Source organism: Myodes glareolus, chromosome 27 (assembly GCF_982192425.1).
Source record: "Myodes glareolus chromosome 27, mMyoGla1.1, whole genome shotgun sequence".
Taxonomy (NCBI): domain Eukaryota; kingdom Metazoa; phylum Chordata; class Mammalia; order Rodentia; family Cricetidae; genus Myodes; species Myodes glareolus.
In genome coordinates, this window is record NC_142052.1 from 15743428 (window position 1) to 15762879 (window position 19452).

The 19452-nt window shown below is 39.2% G+C and overlaps 1 protein-coding gene across 1 annotated transcript in view; it reads left to right on the forward strand.

Annotated features, from left to right (window-relative positions):
* Akap9 (A-kinase anchoring protein 9) overlaps positions 1-19452 on the forward strand; it is a 131624-nt gene that overhangs the window by 94805 nt on the left and 17367 nt on the right. Inside the window, exons 30-40 of the mRNA XM_087902297.1 lie at positions 1085-1204; positions 4662-4838; positions 5459-5563; positions 7923-8075; positions 8377-8556; positions 11837-11900; positions 12016-12107; positions 13510-13592; positions 16220-16308; positions 18147-18360; positions 19044-19191. Coding sequence (XP_087758423.1) covers positions 1085-1204; positions 4662-4838; positions 5459-5563; positions 7923-8075; positions 8377-8556; positions 11837-11900; positions 12016-12107; positions 13510-13592; positions 16220-16308; positions 18147-18360; positions 19044-19191 — 1425 coding nt within the window. The remainder of the gene's footprint in view (positions 1-1084; positions 1205-4661; positions 4839-5458; positions 5564-7922; positions 8076-8376; positions 8557-11836; positions 11901-12015; positions 12108-13509; positions 13593-16219; positions 16309-18146; positions 18361-19043; positions 19192-19452) is intronic.

Consider the following 19452-nt stretch of genomic DNA (forward strand, 5'->3'; position numbering starts at 1 on the left):
TTTTGCACATTTTAGTTAATTTCATCCCCAGTTGCTCACATAATGAAACAGAAGACTACCGCCACCACCCCGTCAGGCTGGGGTGTAGAATCAGGGAACGCCATCCCAATTCCTTGAAAACAGCCCTCTTTTCAAGCAGCTGCTTGCATTTGAAGATAAACCCATCAGCAGTATCGCAGGACAACAGCCCCCCTGGAAGCACATGCAACTGGGATTCGGGAGAGCTCCGAGTGTGAGCCTCTTGCCTTCCTTTCTTACATTTGAAAACATTAAGTAAAAGGGAAAACATGAGAAAAAGAAAAGCTCTAGAATAATGCCTCTTGTCTCAGGAAATATTGTTATTCCCAATATTAATGTTGGTTATAGTTCTCACAAATAGGTATTTTTAAAGATAAGTATTATGTTATTGCTGAATTATTGCACTTATTGTAATTTTTAAAATTCAAATATTTTAAAACTTCTCAGTTTTACTTTCTAATAATTTTAATATTGATAGCCATATTAGCCAGAGTTCTTTGGTATCATCAATAATTTTAAAGAATATAAAAGTTTTCTGAAGCGAAAATGACAATCACTAGACTCAATGGAGACTTTAAATATTAAAAATGAGATTAATTTTTTTAACTGACAAATTTACATTCATGACACACAACATTCCATTTTGATGTATATTACATTGTGAGATGGCTACATGGATGTAGCCACCCAGATGCTACAGTTTTGTGTGGGAAAGAATTCTTTTTTTTTTTAAAGCTTTGTGGTTTTGGGTATTCATGTATCAGTCCGTAATCTCTAAATCTCTAGCTAAAGGGATATAAAAGCTATTATTTATTATTTAAATAAATAATAGTGTCGTAAGTTATATAGGTTTTTTATTTTATTTATTTATTTTTTAGGCACGGTCTTACCATGAAGCCTTGGTTAGTGTTGAACTTGCTATATAGACCAGTCTGACCTTGAAATCACAAAATTCGCCTGCCCCTGCCTCTCAAGTACTGGGATTAAAGACATGTGCCACCATGCCTATCCCAATATCAACATCATCATCACTATTATTACTATTAACATTGTCGTTAAATTTCAGGAGCAGACAGTGGACAGGGAACATGAAAGAGATATCTTCCAGATGGAAATACAGAAGCTGGAGCAGCAAATTAAGGTGGCGCCTCGACCCCAACCTGGCAGTGAGCAGCAAGCCAGAGAAGTAAGGACTTGCTGATAGTGTCCTCCCTTGAACTTATTTTATCTTGAGTGTAAAACAAGGTATTTGGAAAAAAACCCAAAAGTGAGTTCTTTTTGTCAATGTCAAAAATCAAAAAAAAAATTGTGTTATTTAAATATGAGGCACCTGTTAACCATAAGAATGCACTGTATTGGAGTGAGAATATGTCTCAAGAGTATTTACCTAGCATGTTTGAAGTCTGTTGTTCAAACATCAATACGGGGAACGGGTAGGGGAGGAAGTTTAAAATTTGAAATTACTCCGCTCTGTGTATTACACAACTAAATAAACTTCCTTGCTCATTTCTCTATGCTCATTCCCAATAAAAGAGATTTGAGGTTATTTACTGATCAGCAAGATGTCTGTTAACTTGACACTTGCTGAGTTATTTAAAAGGATGAAACCTCAATCAAGAAAAAAATGTCTGCATAAGATCTGACTGTAAGACATTTTCTTATGATTGATAGAGGAGGGCCCAGCCCTTTGTGGGTGATGCCATCCCCAGGCTAGTGGTCCTGGCTTCTATAAGAAAGAAGGCTGAACAAACCAGGGGAAGCAAGCCAGTAAGCAGCTCCCCTCCGTGGCTTTGCATCAGCTCCTACCTCCAGGATCCTGCCTTGTGTGAGTTCCTGCCCTGATTTCCTTCAGTGGTGAACAGCAATGCTGATGTGTAAGCCAAATGCCCCCTCCTCCCGACTTGCTTTGGTCGTGGTGTTCATACAGTAATTGTAAGCCTAAGACAGTGGGTAAAGGCACTTGCTGCCAAGGCAAATAAGCTGTTCCTGGGAAGTGGAGGTAGAGAATTGACCCCTGCAGCTGGTTCTCTGAAGTATGTATGTGTGCTGTGACACATGTTCAGATGAACAAGCACGCACACAAAGACATGAATGAATACAATAAAAAAGTCATTTGTATTCACTCTTTGCTACATAACCTCCCATTCTCTCTTGAATCTGCTCCAGGGAGGTTTCCAGCTCCAAGTCTTCTAGAGGCATTGTGTAGTCTTAGCATCTGCAGTACTCTTGCTCCACTGGTCTTCTCTCCCATTTGTTTCTCTTCTACCTACCAGAATTAGTGATGGAGCACCCCAAGGCTCAGGATTAGGTCTCTTTTCCTTCCCAGAAGTCAAGTATCAATGATCATATCTGTAGCTTCCTTTCAACATATCTGTCGAGCTCCACACTTAAATATTCAACTGTCATCTCCTTCCCCTTACCACAAGAACAGTATAGCCATAGAAGAACTTGCCTTTCCCACCATATATGCAATACTCTTCATCTCAATAATTTCCATATCTTTTATGCATCCTCCATTGCTTCAAACCTATATTCTTCAGTTGTTCTTTTTCTCAGCCCAGTCACCATCCTGTTGGTAGGTCGAATTTGTACTATATCTGGTTTCCACCTTTGTTCATTTGCATACGTTCTAGCTGTTACGATTATTTGTCTGGATAGTTGTGGTAGCATCCTAACCAGCCTCTGCTGCTTTTTGTCTGTGTGCATGTGTGTTTCTGTATGTTTCTCTGTGTGTGTATGTGTGTGTGTGTTTCTATCTGTGTCTCTGTGTGTGGTTCTACGTGTATCTGTATGTATGTTGTCTGTATGTGTCTGTGTATCTGTGTGTTTCTACGTATGTTTGTGTGTGTGTGTGTGTGCGCGTGCACACGCGCATGTGTGTTTCTGGGTGACTGTTTGTGTATCTGTGTGTATATTTTTCTGTGTGTGCGATTCTGTGTGTGTCTGTGTGTTTCACCCTCTCTCGTGTGTGTGTTAACGATGGGATGCTGTCCCAGTACACATGTGGCGGTCAGACAGCAACTTGTGAGATCAGTTCTCTTCCTGCATTTCAGGCTGGAACTTCAGTCAGTAGGCACCTGCTGATCCTTCCCACCACATCCTTCACCCCCACTGTTCCCTTTTCAACGTAGCCAGAGCTCTGTTGGCTCATGACTGCATGAGTGCCATGTAGGTGAGGGAAGGCTCCCTGTATAAATGTAAGATGCCTTTTCCTGTTCAAGCAAGAGTGTACTTAAGGCAAAGCAAACACTGGGTCATTGCTTATTGATTACAGTGACCAAGTTGTTTAGCCTACAGAAAAGCTTATACTTTATAGGGATATTGGCATGGCCTTAGTAGACACTTAGAATAACTACGGTGTATTTCTGGAAATAATTTTAATTCTAAATATTATAATTTTCATGTAGTTGACTTGGTTTCATTTTACTTCCAAGAATTCTAAAGAAATAGAAAACAAAGTGTTGTGTCATTCAACCACCACAGGGGTCGAGAACCACTCACCTAGGTTTCATGTGATGTAAGTTGTCTTAGGCTGACAAAACTGGCTGTGTCCTTACGGAACGTGAGACATCTGACAAGGCTGTGCGGGCCTCCAGGAACCTAGTGCTCATTTGCTCCCTCCCTCCTTGCCTTCTGGTTTCCTCCCATCAGGAAACTGCCTAGAAACCAATGCATTATTCCATCACACCTGCTGTCTTGTCTGCTTTCTTGACTCTACTCCATCTGTCCTTGCTAGTTTTTTCTCGGTAGCTTTATTACTACTATCTAGGAGACTGTAATTAGATTATGCTTTCATTTTTTAATTTTCTGAGAGCAAGGTTTGTCATTTTGGTAATTTCTTCAAAGTGTCTCACTGAAACATAGTATTTCCTCTGTTTCTTAGAATTACAATATTTTAGTACTTTCTACTTGATGAGTATGTCCTTAAACTGTCTTATTAATCCTTCCTATATTCTTCCATTTCTGTTGTTCAACACTTGAGGTACTGTATATCAGTCCTAAAAGAGAAGACTCAGAACAATTGCTATTTATTTTGGGCAGAGAAGGAGCACTTAAAGAAATTCAGATTCCTTCGTATTCTCATCTCTTTTAACCCAGAGAATGTACAGACTAAACCTTTGCCAAATAATTCTTCCCAAACGAAACATGCAGAAGACTTTAGGACATAGCTCTTCACCTAACAGCAAGTCACCAAGTGAGCTGCAAGTCTGCCATCTTTAGTACATCATTAGCCTGTAGTGTGTTGTGCCTTTAGATAATTCACATTATTCAAAATGTATTTTTTCTCTTTATTCCAGGATGAAGTCGTGATGATTTTTAGAAAAATCATGTTTTTAAATGAGTTCTGTGAAGCAGTAGTGTTTCTCTTTGCACTAGTGTGCCAAGTTTTATCAGCATACTAAATGTCACTCTTGCTAGAGATGACCATTGCTATCCTTATTTAAAATAAGCTTAACATATTTTAAAATATTTTAAAATCCCTGGTTTTGGTGGGGTATACTGAGGATCAAACCTGAGATCTTGCATATATTACACAATTGTACCACTGAGATACCTTTTCAAGCCCCAGAAAGCAGTTTTTAAGAAGTAATTAATAATTATGAATGCCCTACATTTTAAAACACTTTTCATTGTATTTTCAGATTGAAAAGTTAACTAGTCATCTCAAAGAGAAAGCAGGCCAGTGCAGTGAGCTGCTGCTGTGCAAAGAGCAGCTGCAGAGGGATGTGCGGGACCGCGATGCCGAGATCGAGAAGCTGGAGTGCCGGAGGCGAGAGCTGGAGCACGCCCTGCTCGCTAGTGCCGAGTCCACAGCAGAGGTGCGAGGGCCACGCGAGCTCGGGGACAGCCACACTTAGTTCCAGAAGCTAGTTCTTTTAAGTAAAAGTGGTGTTACCTCAGACATTATGAAACAGTGTATATTCACAACTCTGTTTGTTTTCCTTCCAGATATAACTTGCATTCCTTGTCAGTGATACAGGAAGATTAGTTAAGCTAGAGGAGTTGATGACAATTTTGCCAGGCAGTTATGACCGTGAGCTAAATTTTAGACTCTAGCCTAACTCCAAACTTAAGATGTAATGAGGTCCTTCCATTTATTCTACAGGAGCAGAATGAATAGAAGAATAGGCCGGGAAAGCTTGGAGGCAGGAGCTGAGGAAGACTTTTGTTTTATCTGAGGAATGAGTTTTAAATGTCAGGCAGATAGGAAGAGACTTTCATTTTATATGAAGATTGAGTTTTAAATTTCAGCAGTTTATGTTTGATTTATGAAAAATGCATTCAAGACTGAATACCTGTACCTTTTTCAATATTCTCAAATATAGAGTTTTCCCCTTTTAAGTTGGAGAAATAGAGTTACTGCTGAATAAATAAAAATGTTGCAATGTTGTCAGGATAATGTCTGAAGCTCTGAAAAAGTTCCTAATGTATTTTTTAGATAAACAACGAGATGCAGTCTGGAGGTGTAGAGATTGACCCTGGATTATCTTTAGAAGTTCAGTTGCAGGCTGAACGGGATGCTATTGACAGAAAGGAAAAGGAGGTAAGGAGTTTCTGTTTAAACGACAGATGTGGTTTGAATTATTTTACATCAATTACTTTGAAAGTATCATTTGAACAGAAGGGCATTATTGTCTGAAAGCAAAGTTCACTGGTTCTCAGTTCATTGCCTTGAAGACTAACCTTGGAGATTGTAATCTGAACAGATAAGCTAATAAAGGCAGTGTTCATGGAGAGAGGACCTTGAAGCAGGAAGACATTTAGATGGAAAAGAACCCAGTGTAGTTTGTGTGGCCTGAGTGAGGAGGAGAGAGCTGGTAGTGTGGGGCCATGGTAAGCTCGTGCCGCTCTGCTACGTCTTTGCCAGCTTCCGTTGTTGACGTTGTTACTATTTAAAATATTTCCCCCAGAGATTATTGCCCTCCTTCATAAGTAAGGCATGTTGTTAACATAATAGGTCCAAGTTAAAGTACTAGTGAGCATGTAGCTCACTATTAGAGAGCACTAGCCCAGCTTGTGCAAGCACCTGGGATTCTCGTCATCACAAATACTAGCACCAACCACCACAACAGGAAGAATAACAGTCCTCCTGTTTTTCTGGACCCCCTTGCTTGAAGAGAATCACATCTGTTTAGGATGGTGTTACAACCCAGTTGCTCAAGAGACGGAGGTGGGTGCAAGGACAGGGACCAGGAGTTCCCAGTCAGACTGAGAAACATAGTTAGGCCCTATTTTAAAAGAGATAATTCATTACTATTACAAAAGTAAACTCAGCTTCCTTCTTCATGTATAATATATTTAAACGTTTTCTTTCTGGAATACATGTTAATGATGTGGATATGACCTTTCAAAAGTGTGTAGGAGTGCATGCTCTCATGCACCTTTGTGTAGAAACACAACTCAGCTGCTGGAATCATTCCTCAGAACCTGTCCACCTCTTTTATTTTTCAATGACTTATCTTTATTTTTTTAATTGTGTGTGTTTCTATGGGGATATGTGTTTGTGAATCTGTGTCCACCAGCCAGAGTACCAAAAAGGATATAACTGCCCTGGAACTGGAGCTGCATGACATTTTGAGCACCTAACATGAGTGCTAGGGACCAAACTAGGGTCCTCTATAAGAGCTGTGTGTACTCTTAACCACTGAGCCGTATCCCCAGAACTCCATCCTTGCCTCTGTGTTTATGAGACAGGGCATGAGACAGGTCTCTGGCCTGGAACTCACCCGTTAGGCTGGACCCGGCTGATCAGTGAGTCCCGGAGATCCTCCTATTTCTACCTCCCTAGAGCTAGGATTCCAAGCATGTGCTATCCTGATTGTTGACTTTACATGGACCCAGTAGATCTCATGCTTGCGCACCAAGTGCTTTACCAAATGGACCATTTGCCAGTCCTAAAATTGTTCAACTTACATGTTTTCCTCTGTATAATTTTTCAGGATATTAAATATATTTCAAATATTTGTTGGATTTAAATAATAGAGAAGTGTTAAAACAAGCTTTAAAAGATACAGAAATAGTTTAGCTAATAGCTAAAATGATGTTCAGATATCAGCTCAAATGATGACATCTATGCAGACGAGGATAGTTGAAAGAAGCCTTTCTAGAATAGCATGATTTTTCTGCTGGCAGCTCATCTGACAAGTGTTCATCTGGAAAGTTCTTGTTTTTCTACTGGCAGCTCATCTGACAAGTGTTCATCTAGAAAGTTCTTGTTTGTTTAAGTTTTATTATTTTGTGAAAGCAAAGAGCATTTTTTCATGCGTAATCACTTCTTTATTCAAGAACTGATGTGGAGAGACTGATACTACGTTAATTCGAAAGGCTAGAGAAGTAGTCCATGGCAGAGGATTAGTCTGGGGTGAATAAAATGTTGATTTGATTCCTGCTACCTATATCTTAAGTTGCTTTTAAGTCGTCACTTAAATAGGCATGTGGAAATCCATTCATTAAACATCTATTAAGTAGTTATTAAGTAATTGGTTAAATGATTGTTACTATCCTCAAAAAACCCATCTACACATAATTTTAAAATCTTTTTTGTAGTTTGAGGACAGGTATGGTGGCACATGCCTTTATTCCCAACATTAAGGGTAGCAGATACAGGCATATCTTTGAATTTGAGGCTAACCTGGTCTACATAGCAAGTTCCACAACAACCAGGGCTACATTAAAAAAAAAAAAAACCTTGTCTCGAAAAACAAAACAGAAAAATATAGTTTGAGCATGTTTAGGAATTAAGCAGGTAAACACAGCTTAGAAAATCATTTTCCTTTATTGCCATTTACATGTCTTAAACATGCATCCTTTGTAAATTAAATAGAACTCTTTCCTGTTTGGCAGTAGCATTTGTATGATCTGGGTTTTGTTTTTTTCCCCTCTCGGATAACTTTGTTCTAAAGATTTCTAACTTAGAAGAGCAATTAGAGCAATTTAGAGAAGAACTGGAAAATAAGAATGACGAGGTTCAGGAGCTCCACATGCAGCTAGAAATACAAAGAAAGGAGTCCACCACCCGTCTGCAAGAGCTCCAACAAGAAAATAAGTTGTATCAGGTAATTAGCTTATAAAAATAATTCACGTTTTTAATACTTTGTACTTGTATAAATATTTGCTAGCAGCAACATTAGTAAGCAAGTGAAATTGCATGGGACTTATTTACTGCTCAACCTAGACAATTGAATTTGTCGTGAATGAAAATATTTGAGATTGTTTATCAAAATATTTTCAGAATTATTGAAATACAGTATCTTTTTTAAATTTTATTATATACACTCAATATTTTTATGGGACTTAATTAAGGAAATGTCCTGAAAAATAACATGTAATGATCATATGAGTTATTTTTGTCCGTAGGATGAAATGAAAAAGCTGGAGTTTATCATGAAAGAATCTGATCCTACACCTCTTCCAGATCAGCCTACGTTATTCGAGAAATTCGCACAAATAATACAAGAAAAGGACGCTAAAATTGACCAGTTAAATGAACAGTTGGCTAAAGTCCATCATCAGCTTAAACTTGCAACAGATAAGGAGGTGTGTCACTTCAAATTTGTTTGTCATCCGAACAAGAAAGGACAGAGAGACAGAATGGCAATCATCTGACACGATGTCTCCACATTAACTGTGAGAATAGCAGAGTTAGAGAGGCGAGTGCCTGAAATGCATTTTAGTTTTCTATCAGGAAAACAAGTGGAAATGGAAGAGAAAGTGCTAGAGCTACAGAAACCTTTAGAAGAGGACACTGAGAAAAATCAGGAATGCAAAGAAAAAGAAAGAAGCGTCTAAGATTTTCAGATTTGCATGGTTACTTTTCAATGTGATTTTTTTCTTTCTACTTAAATATTCTAGGTAACTGTAGGGAAGTGAGTGTTATAGCTCTGGAGCTGCAAATATCCTGACTTATTGGGAAAACAGGCTATACTTAAAGCCCCAATAGGACAGCTCAGGTCTAGAGAAAAATCAGGAGGCCGGGCTACCTGAAGCTGGGGTGCAATGGGGGGATGGTCTCCCCACAGGATATAGCAGTCCTGCTCCTCTCCTGAGAGCCTCTTTAGCTGAGCTCTGCCCTGTTCCCCTAAGGGAATGTCCTAGCAGAGCTATCAGCAGCCTCTTCTCTGCTCAGCACCCCCGCCCCCAAGGGAACTTCTCAGCAAGGTTTTTTAAGCACAGTTCCCTAAGGGACTTCCCAGCTAGATTTTTCTATTCTGCACCACAGATGAAGATCCATCACCCAAGACTCTTTTGAGAAAAAGATTTATTTGGGAAGGAGTCCAGGAGAGTGGCTGCCTCTGTCAGGGGGGTAAGGGGGTAAAAGAGTCTCCAAGGGAACAGGCAGAGATGGGTGTGTGTGTGTGTACATATAGCTTCTTAGGGGCAGAGTTTCCCCAGGGAGAAGAGGGATTAGTTAGTTTTTCCTTCTCAGAGATTTAGTTTAGTTGGTCAGGGGCAGACATGGCTCTGATCTCAGGGCTAAACTGTTTCTTTGACTGGTCCTATTTAGCCTTTTGACTCTAATCTTGGGACCAGGGCATATTTCTTTCACTGGTTCTGTTTCTAGGGACAAAGTGTGTTTCTTTGTCACTGGTTTCAGAGTCTGGGAATGTTTCTGTGGTCCTAGGTTCAGGGATAAAGATGTTTCTTTCCCTGGCTCAGGTCTCAGATCCAGAGCATGTTTCTTTTACTGGCTCTGGGTTCAGAGTCAGGGTACTCAGGGGTTGGTTGGTTTCTTACTCCAGTTGGCCCTTTTTTTCTATTAACTCTTTACCTTTGGTCATTAAGTTGATTGATAATTTACTAATAACCGTGGTGTTTGGTTCACATCAAGCAATAATAAGTTCACTTATATATGATGAGATTTTGTGAAAATATACTGTTCCTAAAGGATAGGCTTTAGTTCATTTGGATTGTGAATTGTGGTTCATGAATTTTGTAGCACTCAGAGAGGCGCAGGAAGTTCCACTCTGAGACAGCAGGGGTTATTTACAGACAGAAGTCCCAAGTAATGTACAGTGGGGGTTTGAAAGGTTATGGCTATGGCTTTGGGGTGATCCGTTTGACTGCCCGAAGCACAGCTGCTCATGATTGGCCGCATGGGGCTTAGCTGTTTAATTACTCCCATGTTAGGGTCTTAATTTGCTTACATACTATATGAGATGCAGTTCCCTACACTAGAACAAAAGCTATAGACAGATTAAATTTTATTAAACACTGTAATTATCATTAGAGTAACAAGTGCAGACCATGTTCTGTGGTCTTCAAATATGATATCTGTCCCATTAGTAAAGTTATTCACTGAAACAGAAGAAATATGAAAAATACTACATTTAAGCTGTGTAATGTAACTTGTGTGGGACTTGTGTGGGATTTTCTGCCTTAATTTCTTTCTAATACATATCCTTTGTTATCATCCCTTTTAAGAAGTTAAAGTTTTCACATTAATATTTCACTGAGTTAATGTGGGAACTTCATTAGCTCTTGGAAATTGTATGCCTGGTGAGATTTCATTTTTCATAGAAAAAAAATGTGTTGGAGATCTGTATGTCTTCTTAGGTAAAGAGCTGAAACCATAGATGATTCTTATTATACAAAATACAATACAAAGAATTTTAGTTTCTCAGTTGTTTACAGTCTAAAGTAATAGAAATGCAGTGTTTGTAATAATTAATTTCTATTGCAAAGGGTAATAATTTTACATATGGGATTTTACCTACCAGCATTTGGAACCACTTTACTATGGGTACTAAATATTAAACCGGCAATAAGACTTTCCACCTTTAGCATCTAAAAAATATCTTAATCAAGTCTGGCACTCTATGAGAAATATGATATAAATTTGAAATTTTTGGATCCAATGAAGTATTTTAATATATATGTTCATATACATACATACATTTGCATATACACGTATATATTGACGTGATTTACCATCAGTCTCAGAAAATTGCTCTTATTATCTTCATATAAAGTGATGGTTCTGAAAACACCCTCGCTGATTTAACAAGCACTGGCCATTTTGTCCTCTGAGTGTAGGCAGTCATCCTAAGTGAATGTGCATTACAGTTAGGAATGCTCTGGACAGCCCCTGGTGGTTTCTGAAGGGTGTAAATGTGCACTACAGTTAGGAGTGCTCTGGACAGCCCCTGATGGTCTCTGAAGGGGGTTTCTTTCCATCTCTCGCTCAGACAAGTGCTGAGGTAATGCATCCAGGTAGACACCATCAACATTTGGATGAGCATGAAGCTCTTGGAGCTGAATCAGTGTCTCACAAAGAACTTGCCAGTTATAAAAAGACAGAAATATTTGATGACAAGCTTTTGGTAAGATGACCAAAATAATTCCTAATTCATCCGTTCTACTTATCTTCAGTTCCTCTCAATCAGTTCCCTAGGTCTATACCTTAAACATTAGTGATATAGGGAAAAGCCTGTTTTGAATTTAAAGAAAAATTCTGTTGTTTTCATTTCTTTACCTATGCCTCCTTTGGAAAACTGGTTGAGAGGATGCTTTTAATCTGTACACTGTGATAAAGGTGTGTGTTAAACAGAAACAAAGATCCCATGAGAACAAAAATGGATAATACAACCTCACTACTTTGTAATCTGATCATAGTATGTAAAAAAGCGTTTGGAAAGTGAGGCCTTTGGTTGACTTTCCTGTTCCAATGCAAATGAGCATTGAAGCATGAACTGAGCTCTCCCTGTGTTCATCATTTGATGGCTTTGATTCCCCCTTAACTGTATCAGAAAACAGATGAATGCGTCATTGGGTCTGATTTTCAAGCCGTGTATTTTCTGTTCTTGTCTTCTGTAATTAGGAGTCCTCCACTCCTGGGTTGACATATTCTAATGCTCACCAAACTAGAGAAATATGTTCAAGTGGTAAGTTGCATAACTCTGGAATATTTAAACAAGTAGAATAGTATTTGTTTTAAAAGTGTTACTTTGTATGTGCATGCACGTGTGTAATTACAGATGGCTGTTTTCTTAATTCTAGATTCTGATTCTGAATTGGACCAGTCTTTTGACATAGCATCAGAAGGTCAAGAAGAATGTGAAAGTTCACCTGTAGTTCCAAAGGTAGTAAAGGTACTGGAGACAAAAAACCCTTAGCTTAACTAATGTCATCTCCACGCTGACCAGGGAGGTCAGTTTGAAGTTACGTAGAAAGGTCCTCTACAAAGAAAGAATTGCACAGTTAAAAGTATCCGTGGAAATCTATTTCATGTCATTTCTTAAGCTCCATAGATATTACATTTGAGTGTTGTACGGATGATTCTTCTGGCACACCTCTTGTAGCCTGCCTTCAGTCAGATTTTCCTAACCATGTGACCAAGTCAGTTGAATGCTTTGAGATCATTTAAAGCTATGCACCACTCAGCTTGCTGGACTTACCTTTAAGAAAAAGAATGTAATCAATATTAATATTCCTTACACTTCTCATGTAATTGACTTTTACAAGCTAGACTGAACATGAAGTTTTACACTGTGTTCCCTATTTCTCCCTTGTAACCCCTTTATGACACTGACTCAGTATGTGTATGTGTAAGTTATAGTCACAAAGTCCACAGTCCCTGCTGTAAATGGGTTTTTTTTAATATTTATTTATTTACTATGTATACAATGTTCTCTCTGTGTGTATGCCCACAGGCCAGAAGAGGACACCAGATCCCCTTACAGATGGTTGTGAGCCACCATGTGGTTGCTGGGAATTGAACTCAGGACCTTTGGAAGAGCAGGCAATGCTCTTAACCTCTGAGCCATCTCTCCAGCCCCCCTGCTGTAAATGTTGAAAGCAATGAATGACCCAAAGAAATAACCTGTGAGCTTAGGACAATACATTTGTTTGTGGGTTTGCTTGTTCAGGGTCCATTAAGTCAGAAAATCACCTTCTTCCCTTATAAAAAATTTAAGACAAAGTTCCTTACCATACCACACTTAATGTGCTGTACAATAAGTAGAGAGGATGGTCCTTTGTTAGGGCATTGGGCTCACTCTTAAACTCTTAATTACATGACACTGAGAATCATTCTCTTGTGGAGCAGTATCACACCATATGTGTGTGTGTGTGTGTATGTATGTATGTATGTATGTGTGTGTGTGTATGTATGTATGTATGTATGTATGATCATATATAAATAAAACCCAGTTTTATTCCCCATGTTTTTGTTTGCCAAGAACATGAAAGCAGTCTCGAGATGCAAGTTATTTCCCATATTATTTCTTTTGGTCAAATCAATGACTAATCACTAAGTATAGAATGAGTGTGTTAGCCAAATAGAGGAAGGAACTTAGAAGTGCAAGTTATGAGAAGACAGATTGTTAGGATTTGCTCACCACTCCACAGCAAGCAGACATCTGAAATGTTGGGGTCCAGTTTCTTGTCTACAGTGGTCTTCAGTTGAGGTTGATGGAGTGTTTGTTTGACTATGCATGTCTTATTTTTCAATCTTTGAAGTCATAATTTTGTCTTTGATACTTTATTTTCTAGGGACTATTGAGAGCTGTCCATACCGAGGGCATACAGATGCTTTCAATTGCGGACCTTCCCGATGGTGATGGACAGGACCCTTCACAGGTATTGTAGTTCCTTGAAGACCTGGGAATTCTGGGACTGGAGTATGGGAGACACAAGACGAAATCTAGAATCTCCTGATTTTCAGTAACGAAATGTTCATAGAATAAAGAGAACGTGTAAAAAGCTCAGAGAAGCTGACATGAAGGCTTTCTCACTGGCCAAACATTTAATTTATCAAACTATCTGAGTGAGACAGCAGACACCTTTAATTCTAACGTTCAGGAGGCAAAGAAAGGCAGATCTCTGAAGTCAAGGCTACTAGTCTGGTATTTTGTGACAAAACTTGTCCTGGGGAGACCTACACTCATGCATGCCCCACCTTCACTCCACCCCCGCCCCCAGAAAAGAAAAGAAAAAAAAAGATTTAAAAAAACAACTAAATGATATTGATAGATTATGAAGCAGAGTGAAAAAAAGAATTCCTAAGATCATATTCATCAATAGATAAATTAAAATAGCATGGTAGAATGGCACCTAGTGAATGTTCTAGAAGAAGCCATTTAATTAAAGAATTCTTTATTAAGCAATGATTTTTTTTATCAAGTAACAAACAGTGATGGATGCTAAAGATAGTGTGGAAATGTTCTTATATAATATTTGCATAATTGTGAAATACCTCTCCAGAAGATACCTTCCATTGCAAAGGGGAGAGACCCTGCACACACCTCTCAGTTCAAGCTGTCAGTCTAGCAGTGGTGTCGGCTTGCTTCTGGTGGGAAGGACACGGCACTGTTGTTGTGCTACCAGTAAATTAAGAAGCAGACAGAAAAGCACAGACAGTGAGTGCTAATGGAGAGGCAGAGAGGCTGCATGATGCAATAATGCGGGAAGAATGCCGCAGGAGAGCAACTCTGGCAGCTAGGGAGTTACACATGCTTTTATCATGCAACCTAGCAGCCACTCACACCACAGGTCGGACAGAAATGAAAGCCTGAATCTTGTTAAGAACCTATGTGTAGGCTGGAGAGACAGCTTGGCAGTTAGCAGCCTCTGTTGCTCTTGCAGAGAACCCTGGTTCTCTTCCTAGCACCCATATAGTGGTTCACAGCCCTCTGTAATTCCATTTCCAGGGGATCCATTGCTCCACTGCCCTCTTTCAACCTGTTTGCACCAACCACAATGTTGTATACGTGCAAGCAAAACACTCACACATAAAAGGGAATAAATCATTTTTTTAAAAAAATTAAGCTATACATAGGTATTCATAAGTTTTATTTGTAATTATTCCCAAACTAGAAACAAGCCATTTATCCTCCAGTGGGAAATGGACCAGCTGTGGTACATCCTTCCAATGATCTACAGCCCAGTAGGGGCTGGAGAGATAGTTAAGGGCTTAAGAGTTAAGAGTGCTGGCTGTTCCAGAGCGCCTGGTTCAGTGCCCAGCGTGGCAGCTCACAGCTGTGTATAGCATCAGTGCCCAGCGTGGCAGCTCACAGCTGTGTATAGCATCAGTGCCCAGCGTGGCAGCTCACAGCTGTGTATAGCATCAGTGCCCAGCGTGGCAGCTCACAGCTGTGTATAGCATCAGCTCCCAGCGTGGCAGCTCACAGCTGTGTATAGCATCAGTTCCAAGGAGCCAATGCCCTCTCTGGTTCTGCAGGATCCTACATGGTTTGGGGCACATGAACTCACACAACCACACACATACACATAAGTAATTCTTGAAAAGAAGAGAATACAAAAACAACTCATTAGCTAAAAGACAAACTATTGATGTCCTCAATATTCTGTATGCCACATAAACTCTTAAAATGATAAAATTGTAGTGATAAAGAACAGATATGAGTTCTTGCATGAGCTGAGGCTGGGGAGAAGCTGTGACTTCAAGACGAATCTTTGCTGAAGTCGTTCTATACTGTGACTATGGCATGGCTCATGAAATGAAACTCTGTACAAGTGATGAAATTTCATAGTGCTGGATACCAAGAAAACAGCATTGTTTTACAGTGTGCTGTTCCAAGTTATATGGGGTGTTTTCAATGCAGAAAGCTAGCTGAAGAGATACAAGAGCTTTGACTTAAATTAGTACAAAATAGGATTTTTTTTATTATTATTATTGAAGAACATAGGACAAATTAGCCCATGTTCTGCAGAAGTTTCAAGGTCCCAAAAGACTTGTTGATACCACTTTTCTTTTTCCTAAGGACATTTGCTGGAAATTTCTTTAAGTTCCCTGTGTTAGATAGCATAGTAATGTTAATTATTCTTGCTAAGAATGTTGTGGCTGTGTAGAATGTTTCTGAACCAGAGAGATGGCTCAACAGGTAAGGGCATTCGCTGCCTAACGACCTCAGTCTGACCCCTGAAGCCCACGGGATGGGAGGAGAAAACCAGTCCCCACAGACTGTCCTCTGGCTATCACATGCCTACTAGGCACAAGCACGCACACAGACACACCAGCAAGTAAGTAAATAAATAATAAAGACAAGAATGTTCTGTTTTCTAGGAAACCCATCTGTCTGCAACAGACCCTCACAGATATTTTTTTGGACCAAAACAAAACAAAAAAAAAAACTTGTGAGAAATCTTAATGAAAAAGTTTAGTATGTAGGCTCCATTCTTTCTTATTCAGACTTCTTGGTTGGTAATTCCATTATCTCTACACTGCTCTTCACTTCAATTTTCAATTTCCTTTGTTACAGAGCACTGAATATCAAATGTCTATGGAATGTCTCCAGAGCAGAGAACAAGAAGCTGACGCTCCAAGCCAAGGTGTGTGCATGCCAGCTGCTGTGATTCCAGAGCCAGCTGAAAGCATTCACTTTGTTGCCCTCGGAAAACGTTTCTGCTCAGGCACCTTCTCCTCATTTTCAGACACAGAGGAAATAGTCCATATTCTTAGTATTAGGACTAATGATTGTCAGGTTGTTTTTAAACAGGTCTGTTTCATTTAAAATAAACAGGCACTGCATTGATACAGTTCAGCTCATTGGGTTTATTTTCTTTTTTGTAAAACTATTTTTTTTGAGAAAAGTCTTTTGACCCACTTGAGATATCTATCTAAAATAAAAGGGAATCCACAATAAAAGTGGCTGCTTATTTTGAATCCTTTGCTTACAAAAATGTAAGTAAATAAATAAAGTTCAGATGCACACTATAACAAATTATAAAATGAGTATGTGGGAACATTACTTACCTGACAAGTGGAACTTTCCCAAGAGCCCCTCACATGCTCTTCCATACAAACTAAGGTAATCATTTCCCTGTTTTTTTTTCTTTAGTTTTCTTACTACTTTATAAATTCCTAGACTGTATATGTTTATAAAGTTTTTCTGGTTTTGAACTTTATCAATCTGTGTATATATTGTATCTTGTTTCTTCACCTTTATATGGCATCCTTCCAAGTTTCTGTGACTATCTCTAAGGTAGCTTTTGTTGCTATGGACAGTTATCTCCATAACTGTATGTGCAAATTCTGTGTCTGAACCTTTGGTCATTTCTGCTGTTAGCTGTTGGAGTCAGGGCTACAGACACTCCTCTGATATTTCTAATACACATGGACACCTTCCCAGCCTCCTAGGAAGTGAATCACTAGGTCATGTGATGTGTATCTTCAAATTTATTAGATAATGCCAGATATTTTATTTAGTTCTTAAGAGGTTGTCATGTACCCCAGGCTGGCCTCCAGCTTTGTGTATGTAAGGGTGATCTCGAGCTTTTGGTCCTCTTGTCTCTACCCTCCCAGCATGTGCTGGGGTGACAAGTTTGCACTACCTTGCCTTGCCCAAAATTTGGAAAACAGTACTTCAGTGTGGCCCTCACTAGCAAGGTATGAATGTTTTGTTGCTTAACATCTTTGCCTACAGCTGGTGTTGTCAGACATGTTGCCAGTCTAGGTGTGCTGTGCACATGTATCATGTTCCCTTTTCACATGATTATGGACCAGCTGGAGTTTTCTTCTGTGTGGGCCTTAGGGTTACTTTCCCACTTCTCAGTAGAGACATGCTTCAATCAAGCTAGTTAGAGAGGAGCCTTCATCACATGTGGTGAGGACACTTGCTACATCTTTAGTAACTGTGTTTCATATAGTTCTAAAGACAGCACATGTTTGATGTCACCACATGGCTTCACCTGTCTGGGCAGGACTAAAGAGTGAGACCTTATCTAAAAGAAACTGAAAAATAGCAGTAATAATTGGATGATTGTAGTAATTGTCCCATGTGGTAACTCCTGTGAATATTGTGTATGGCTGTCAGAAAGCACTGGGAATTTTCACTATGAATGGTTGGCACTCCAAGTCAACAAATACACAAGCTCCTATCTACAGAATTTTATGAGCGTTTAAAGTTGCTTATTTTAAATCTTACATCCATTAGTGCATTGTTATATTTTTGACATTTTCATGTGTTTTTAGTTCTGATGCCTCTCCCCCCACCCCCCAGCACTCTTAAGAAAAAGAAACATTCATATAAATTACCAGTTTGAGGGACTGGGTGCACTTCGTGATTTTTTTGTAGTAATTTCCTGAATTATGGGTTAGTTCTTAAGCAAAATACCAGTCACACATGAGTTGCTGGGCCATCTTTTAATGCCTGTCCCTTTCCCTGTAGAACTCCTGGACCTTGGTATACAGCAGTCTGGCAAGTTGGAGACCAAAGAACAACCATGTGGCATGAAAGACAAAATGGCCAAGCTACAGGAACAGCTGAGTTCGGAAAAAACAGTGGTTTCAAAATTAAAATATGCTCTTTCACGGACACAACTGGAGCTAGAAGACACGTTGAAGGTCCAGCATAAACACATAAAGGACCTGGAAGCGTTCAGGTATCCTGGGCTGCTTTAGTTTGACGGTCAGAGGAAGAATTGTACTGACTTGTCATAACCGTTATGCACACGGTACACACAGAAGCAGCAAGTGTTGAGTTTAAATAACAGAAGAGTGAATAGAGCAAGAAAATTGATTGTTCTTCACAAATTTAAAATGTGATCATTTTGGCTCCCCCTCTGCTATGACTTCTGCCCTAGTCAACAATTATTAGATATTATTTTGGCCTCTATCTTAACCATTTAACTGACTAAATTGATGTGATGTTTAATCTCATGCTTCAGTTGGCTAGTATCTGCCAGGTGCTGGAACTGAGAATGCGTGGGATGTATTACTGATATAAATACTGTGAGATACTCTGCTTGCCAGGGTGTGCTGCAAGTACACACATTTTTATTTTAGATGTTGATTTCACACACAAAAATGCATATAATTTCTATTGCAGTAAAAGACAAAAAAAGTTAAATAGTATCTTTCTGACAGTGAATTGAGTTATTATTTACCCTAGTAAATAAATTATACTATTAGAGATAACCATTCACTTGAAGTGAACCAGTCAAGAAGCCTTGACTTGACACACTGTGGCTACTTTATAATATGCCTCAATATTGAAGTGCAAGCTCCTTGTTATGATGATACTGTTCACCAAGATAATGTTAAGTTCATGTCTTTCCTAATTTAGGCTCAAAGTTCAAGATAAAGTAGATGAAGTTCATTTACTGACTGACACATTAGAAAATGAGCAGATGAAATCACAAGAACTTCAGTGTGCTTTAGCGACAGAGAGAGCCAAGTCAGGCCACAGCGAAGAGCAGGACGAAGAACTTACGGTATTGTTTTTATTATCTTGGAGAATTCCAAGTTATAATGCTTTCTCTGTCCAGTTTTCAGCCTTCTCCTTTAAAAGGTGTAAGTTGTTAATGTTGTCTTTAATATTGTTGCATAATTGTCTAGACCATAATAGAAGAAAAAGTTAATGTTGTGATACTGTGTGCTTCCTTCCCTAACGTTGCTGCCACGAGGGATTGCAAGGTCCCTTCCCTGGCAGCTGAGTGAGTGCTCTGTAATACACAAATCTCCTGTCTGCCTTT